This window comes from Nicotiana tabacum, chromosome 10 (assembly GCF_000715075.1).
Source record: "Nicotiana tabacum cultivar K326 chromosome 10, ASM71507v2, whole genome shotgun sequence".
Lineage (NCBI taxonomy): Eukaryota > Viridiplantae > Streptophyta > Magnoliopsida > Solanales > Solanaceae > Nicotiana > Nicotiana tabacum.
The window spans coordinates 122282517-122289743 of record NC_134089.1 but is presented as its reverse complement, the minus strand read 5'-3'; the positions used below and the strand labels follow the sequence as shown (position 1 = coordinate 122289743).

At 36.1% G+C, this 7227-nt stretch overlaps 2 protein-coding genes across 2 annotated transcripts; both read right to left on the bottom strand.

Moving 5' to 3' along the window:
- Window positions 1-2483: 2483 nt before the first annotated feature.
- Window positions 2484-2984, bottom strand: LOC142165347 (uncharacterized). The gene has a single exon (XM_075223921.1). The coding sequence runs from the start codon at window positions 2982-2984 to the stop codon at window positions 2484-2486; it is 501 nt and encodes a 166-aa protein (XP_075080022.1).
- Window positions 2985-3173: 189 nt separating this feature from the next.
- LOC142165346 (uncharacterized) lies at window positions 3174-6542 on the bottom strand. Its single transcript, XM_075223920.1, has 8 exons — window positions 6056-6542; window positions 5794-5868; window positions 5416-5707; window positions 5068-5202; window positions 4661-4744; window positions 4120-4257; window positions 3798-4029; window positions 3174-3695 (listed from the first exon to the last, which is right to left on the bottom strand). Exons 1-8 carry the CDS (start codon window positions 6540-6542, stop codon window positions 3174-3176), a joined length of 1965 nt encoding a protein of 654 aa, XP_075080021.1.
- Window positions 6543-7227: the final 685 nt, after the last annotated feature.

Genomic DNA, 7227 nt, shown 5'->3' with positions numbered 1-7227 from the left:
CTGGGTGGTATTGACTTCTATTTTCGTTAATAGTATAAGAGCAAATAGTTAAATTATGTACTTTCGCTTTCATTTTCCGCTGATTTAGTTCTGTTAAAATTTAATTTTAAAAGGATAAAGGAAAAAGGTGTAATATTTTTTAACATTGGCTTGCCTAGCGGGTACAATGTTAAGCGTCATCACGGTCCCGAAGGTGGAAAATTCGGGTCGTGACACCTTAATTATAAAGCATGGCATAAGAATGAAATAAACATTCAAAAGTATTTCTAAAGATTCTTGCTTCTTCATAAATTTTCAACATGAAAATGACATATAGGAATAACACAAAAATTTGAAAATTTATGCACATATGTCATAATAAATCATCTAAACTTTTGCTAGAACAATTCTAAATTAATAGGTACTCACTCGCTCCAATTAAGTAAATATAAACTCTTTTAAGCAATTCATCAAACACCTTGTATGTGTGCTTTTGTGAGTTAAACCACTTTAGTAAAAGGTTATATCAACTCACCTTAAAACTCCTTGAGCCAATACGTAGGCCCCAGTCCAATTTATACCCGTTAAACAATTGATTCTACAACAACCAGTGCATTTGAATTAATTTTAAAGTTTCACACCTAAACATGGAACTTACTGTTGATACAGAGGAAGAAGGGAATTAACTATTTAATTCTTACCTATTAATACTGTAGGATAATTGACAATAAGAAATTTTATATACTTGAGTTTAAGAATTATTAATTCGTAAAGAACTCTAGAATCCTTTCATGGCTTGCGTGTGTAATCAATACTGCCTCTGTTTCCCTATTCGTGAGAATATTTTGATTTTGCGTAAAGTGCTTTGTGTTGTCGTATAAGGATTCTAAATCCTTTTTGAGTTCCAACAACTCTTTATGGGGTTTTAGTCATGTCCCCCTAATTTTGTTTTATTTGTTTTCCTTTTTTTTTTGTTTTGACTTAACTAGTACTTAATTATACCTACTTTTAATAATTAATAACATTAAAATTATTAATATTTCTCTAATTGTATATCCAATTATTTATAAATAGAGAAGAAACTCAAAATCAATCACAAGGGTTTAAATCCGTAATAGAAGTATAATTTAAGATTAAAATTAAATTCTATATTTAGCGTGTCTTGAAACTTTTATAGATTTGAGGAGTGTTACAGCTCCAATAAATTTTATAGTAAATAAATGTTAGTAACTCAAATAAATCTTAAACCAAAATAAAAAAAATATTAGTGTTACAAAAGACATTCAATTCAATTGTACTAGGAGTGATAATTGTATTGGATATCTTTTTTTTTTAGTTTTTCCATGGTTTAGAATGCATAACTTATTTTTCTTTAGTGTTTAGTTATGTGAATAATAGTATTTATTAGTGGTATTTATTTTAGTAACTTAGTAATTTTAGATTATGTTTTCATTATGGCTTATTAATAATATTTATTTTAAGCGATTTTATTATCTTTATTGTTGAATATTTAGTACAATGCCATAGCTCATATCATATTTTATGATATTTTCTTGAAAACTACCTTATATAGTTATATCTTACTAGGATTAAAGAAATATTTGAAGCACAAATTCTATATTTTGTGCTATGAAGACTTTATGAAAAACCCCCTGAGAAAACTTGAAAAACCAAAAAACCTGAGAAAAATCGAGATTAAAAAGCCCAACTTTTATTGGTTTGGTTTGGTCTTTAAATTTAATAACCCGACACATTTGATTTGGTTTGATAATTGTAAAACCCGAACCAACCTGACCTATGTATAACCTCTAACTTATCATATATTAAAAACTGCAACTTTTGTTGAAAATCAATGACTTCCAAATAGATACAATTGTGTTATAGTTACAAGCTTTAGCAACTTTAAACTTCCTTTTGACACTGAAGCAAGATATATCTTTGACTGGGTAGTCGGATTTAAACAATTTTATGCAATATTTGAGAGATAATATTGACTAGACAAGGCATCAACATGCTATTATTGCATAATTATTTCAGACATGCAAAGCAGCAATCTCTTCCTTTTATTAATCTCTTACTATAAATGGACTTTAGTAATTTTATTTGTACATTAGATATGTATGGAGATAGAAAAAATGGTAAGGTTTATCCTGGAAGCAATTAATGACGAAAACCCTCATGTATTGCGGTCTACCTGATACTCAATTGATGAGTATCAACTAAGAATCCAATGAAACAGTAGCAGAAAAATAAAGGAGAAGAACAGGGAGATGAAACGAGGCAGAAAAGAGAGAAATAGAGAGAGATTGAGAAGAACTCAGATTTTCTTATTTCATGATAATTGTGTGAATACAAGTCCTATGTGCTATTTGTATGTGCTGAAAATACAAAAGGAATTACACAATTTGAATTAAAACTAGTAACTAACTTTCCCGCCAAAATTCAAATACTAGCCTAACTAAATTTCACATATTAGCCTAACTAGAATTCAAATTCTTTCACCTTTAGCCACTAATATACGTATCAATACCCTCGAGATGAACAACACCCTTGTCCTCAAGGGTGAAAGAAGGAAAACGAGCCTTCAAAGCAGATGCTAACTCCCAAGTGGCATAGGAAGAATCCAAGCCTGTCCATGTAACTAAGCATGGAGCAACAACTTTGTTGTCTCGTTTAATCAACCTGCGATCCAAAACAGCTTCAGGAAGGGGGAAATATTGGCTGGATAGGTGAACAATAGGAGGGTGGACAATAGTAGCAGGAATGTCATAGCAAATAGGACACATAAAAGGTAGGGTGTAAGAGGACCTCAGGAGGAAGAAGAAGTTATAGGCCCCTACACCTACCTTCTCAACAATAGAATAAGAACCAAAGTAGCGGGAAGTGAGCTTATGATGAGGAAAAGGAGAAAGTGTGGACTGCCTATAAGGTTGAAGTTTAACAAACACCCAATCCCCCACGTTGAATTGTTTATCAGATCTATGGGCATTAGCATGAGCCTGCATCCTTTGCTAGGCTCGAGTAAGGTGGAATTTTGCTAGTTGGAGCTTGAACTCACGAAGCAAAGCAACTTCCTCAATAGAAGGGGAATCAGAATCACCAGGCAAGTATAGCAAATGCAGGGGAGGAGGGTAGCCATAAAAGAGTTCAAAGGGAGAAGTTTGAATGGCAGAATGAGGGCTAGTGTTATACCACTACTCAGCTAAGGCCAAGAAAAGAGACCAATCAGTAGGTGAATCAATACAGAAGCAATGAAGGTAAGTTTCTAAGCAGCGATTAAGAATCTCAGACTGGCCATCTGTTTGAGGGTGATAAGCAGTAGAAGTTTGAAGGATAACACTCTGAGAAATGAGAAATTCCTTCCAAAAGGTGCTGATAAAGATAGGGTCCCTATCACTAGTAATGGAAGCAGGAAAACCATGATGCCTGAAAATGTTATCTAGGAAGATAGGGACTAAGGACTGAGCAGTGTATGGGTGGGATAAAACAATGAAGTGAGAATGTTTGGTAAGTCTATCAATGATCACCCAAATGTCAAACTTTCCCTTAGACTTAGGCAAATCCTCAATGAAGTCCATAGTAATGTCAGTCCAAGGAAGAGCATGTATAGGAAGAGGCTGCAAAAAATCAGGAGAAACAACAATATCATACTTGTTCCTTTGACAGACATTGCACTTGTGAATAAAATCAACAATGTCAATGTGAATGCCCTTCCACTAGAAATAAAAAAGAACTTTCCTAGTAGTAGCATCAACGCCAGAATGACCACCGGTAGGAGAAGAATGCCAAAGGCTGAGAATTTTAGATATCAGAGTTACATCATTACCAACCAATAGTTTGCCCTTCCTTTTGAGTTGTTGATTAAGCCAAGTAATGTGTTCTTGTGGTGTATGCTGGAGGGAAGCAATCAGAGCAGCAAGCTCAAGGTCAGCAAACCAACTATCTTGAATTTCCTTCCAAAGATCAGTTTGGACAGAATTCATCAGCAAGGATATGAGTTCAGCACATCGAACTCTAGACAATGTATCTACAACTATGTTATCCTTGCCCCTTTTATACTAGACTTCAAAGTCAAAAGGAAGGAGCTTGGACAACCACCTGATCTAAGAATCAGTGTGAAATTTTTATTCTAAAAGATACTTTAAGGCCTTCTGATCAGTCTTCACAGTGAAGTGACGATTGAGTAAATAATGAGACCACTTGGTGACAGCAAACACCAATGCCAAGAGTTCACTTTCATAGATAGAAAGAGCAATATGCCTAGGAGCAAGATCTTTGCTAATAAAGGTTATATAGGGTGATCAGATTGCATCAAAATGGCACCAATACCAGCACCACTGACATCAGTTTCCACAACAAAAGGCAAGAAATAGTTTGGCAATGCCAAAACTGGGGCAGAGGTGAGGCCTTGCTTGAGCTCAGCAAATGCTTAATTAACAGAATCATTCCAATGAAAATTATCCTTCTTGAGCAACTCAGTTAGAGGTCCGCTGGTCAACCCATAACTCTTGATAAATTTCCTGTAATAGCCAGCTAACCCAAGAAAACCTCTCAGCTGCTTGACAGTAGTAGGAATAGGCCATTGCTGAACAACAACTATCTTGTTTGGATCAGTGGACGCTCCTTGAGCAGAAATGAAGTGTCCCAAGTGTTTTCAACACTAGGGACCCCAAACACACACTTGGATCTCTTGGAAAGTAGCTTATGTTGCACCATAACCTCAAAGACCTGTTGTAAATGCTGGACATGATCAACTAAGCTTAGGCTGTAAACCAAAGTATCATAAAAAAAGACTAGCACAAATCTTCTCAAAAATGGGAGGAACAAGTGATTCATCAAACACTGAAATGTAGAGGGTGCATTTGTCAGCCCAAAAGGCATGACTAAATATTCATAGTGGCCCATGTGAGTCTTAAATACAGTCTTAAGAACATCCTCAGGCACCATTCTGATGTGGTGATACCCGGATCTAAGGTCAATTTTAGAAAAAATAGTGGCTCCAGCTAGTTCATCTTGTAAGTCATCTATAATAGGAATAGGGAATTTGTCTTTGATGGTGCAAAGGTTTAGTCTCTATAATCAACACACAATCGCCATGAACCATCCTTTTTACCTACTACTACCACAGGTGATGAGAATGGACTGTTGCTGTATTGAATCACCCCTTGCCGCAACATTCCCTTCACCAATTTCTCAATAATATCTTTCTTCATAGAAGAATACCTATAAGGTCAAATATTGATTGGTTTAGCTCCAGGTTACAAAGGAATCCTGTGATCAAATGCACCCCTTTAAGGTGGCAGGACAGTAGGTTCGGCAAACACAACCGTATAATTGCTAAGAAGATCATGAAGAGGTTGTGACGCTGCCTCATTTGCTGAGAGATGAATAGAATTCAACTGAGTGGACTGTGGTTAATCAACCAAGACATGCAACATAAAAAGTTCCACATCATTTCCATTAGACTTATTGACAGCCTTTGGGCTTGATAATCTACAAGCATCAGGAACTCCCTTCAATACATGTTGCTTGCCTAAATAGTTATAGGTCATGGTGAGGGCAGAATAATCCATAGTCACTGGTCCAAGAGTCTTCATCCATAAAGCACCCAATACTAGATCATACTTTCCAACTGGAAACATAATCAGATCAGACTCATAGGTTGTGCCTTCTAGCATCCATTGGAAAATCCTCACTACACCAGATGTGGCTTCCATTGTGTTGTTACCTAAACTGACATATCCCACCTTAGTTGGAATCACAGTATAACCCAATCTCTTGGCTGATTTAGAATCAATGAATTATGTATGCTACCTCCATCCAATAAAATTTGAATAAGTCTCTTGTCACTGTAACCAGTAATATGGATAGTTTGAGCACCCTGAATACCTGTTAAAGCACACAAGGATATAAAGGGTTGCTCACTACCAGGGGATGACCACTCCTCACTTGGTGACGCCAGTCCCAGTATCAACAAATTCATCCTCAGCTACCTCCAGTTCCAACACAAACATTTGATTTGGAAGAGTGCACTTATGTCTAGGAGTAAACTTATCATCACAAAAATAACAAAGACCTTGGGCTCTTCTACTTTGCATCTCAGCAGGAAAGATATTTCTCCTTGTTTTAGGAATAATTGAAGTAGAGTTAGCTGGGGAATTCAGCCTAGTTAATTGCATAGGCTGATAACTCTTAAGGCATGTGCTGTCATAAACAGATTTCCTAACTGATGAGTAGCTCCAAGGTGATGTGTGTTTTAAGGCTCTAGCATTGGCAGCTAATGTTACTTCTGCTAATCTAGCTAGCCAATAAGTTTTGGACAATGATTTAGGTTCATGCATTTTAATAGGATGAACCAATTCTTCCTTCAAACCTCCCAGAAAACATGAAATAGCTTGTTCAATAGTTAGACTACACCGAGCCAATAGCCTATCAAATGCAAACTGGAATTCCCTCACAGTTCCAGTTTGCCTTAACTGTTTAAGTTCTAGCATAGGGTTAGCAAACTCCTCACCAAATAGTTCAATTAATTCAGGTATATATTTATCCCAAGCAGGCAACATAGATAAATTCATACATTTCAAATAGGATTGATGCCAAACTAAGGTATCATCATCCAAATTCATAGCAACTAACCTTACTCTCTAATTAAGAGGAGTTTCATCTTCAGCAAAATACTGATCAATTCTATACAACTACGCCTTCAGATTCTCTCCATTGAAACGAGGAAAAATCAAATTATGAATCCTATTAGCATTAACACAATAAGGATTTGGGCCTAGAATACCCTGACCTGGCTGTCGTACTTTGTCCTTAACAGTTGAAGAAGATCCTGTATCCTTGATTCAATTGCATGCCATCAATGGAATTTTTAAGAGCACTCACCATCTGCAGAATTTTATGATGACGCTTGTCCAAATCATCTCGTAATTCCTGCTGCTTTTGGGCCATTTCTGCTCGCAGATCTAGCTGTTGAGCTGCTAGATCTTCATATTGCTCTTGCAAATCCATAATTGTCTCCACAGCTTTTTGCGGACCCATTCTTTACGAGACTTTGATACCAATTGATACTCAATTGTTGAGTATCAGCTAAGAATCCAATGAAACAGTAGCAGAAAATAAAGGAGAAGAACAGGGAGAGGAAACAAGGCAAAAAAGAGAGAGATAGAGAGAGATTGAGAAGAACTCAGATTTTCTTATATCATGATAATGTGTGAATACAAGTCCTATGTGCTATTTATATGTGCT

What these genes read in the sequence shown, in the direction of transcription:
- LOC142165347 (XM_075223921.1), bottom strand. Translation starts at nt 2,984, where the DNA reads ATGCAGGCTCATGCTAATGCCCATAGATCTGATAAACAATTCAACGTG.
- LOC142165346 (XM_075223920.1), bottom strand. Translation starts at nt 6,542, where the DNA reads ATGTTGCCTGCTTGGGATAAATATATACCTGAATTAATTGAACTATTT. An exon ending in GCAAAGTAGAAGAGCCCAAG is followed by an intron (nt 5,869 to 6,055) that starts GTCTTTGTTATT and finishes GTGCTTTAACAG; the next exon opens with GTATTCAGGGTGCTCAAACT. An exon ending in TCAAATTTTATTGGATGGAG is followed by an intron (nt 5,708 to 5,793) that starts GTAGCATACATA and finishes ATGTCAGTTTAG; the next exon opens with GTAACAACACAATGGAAGCC.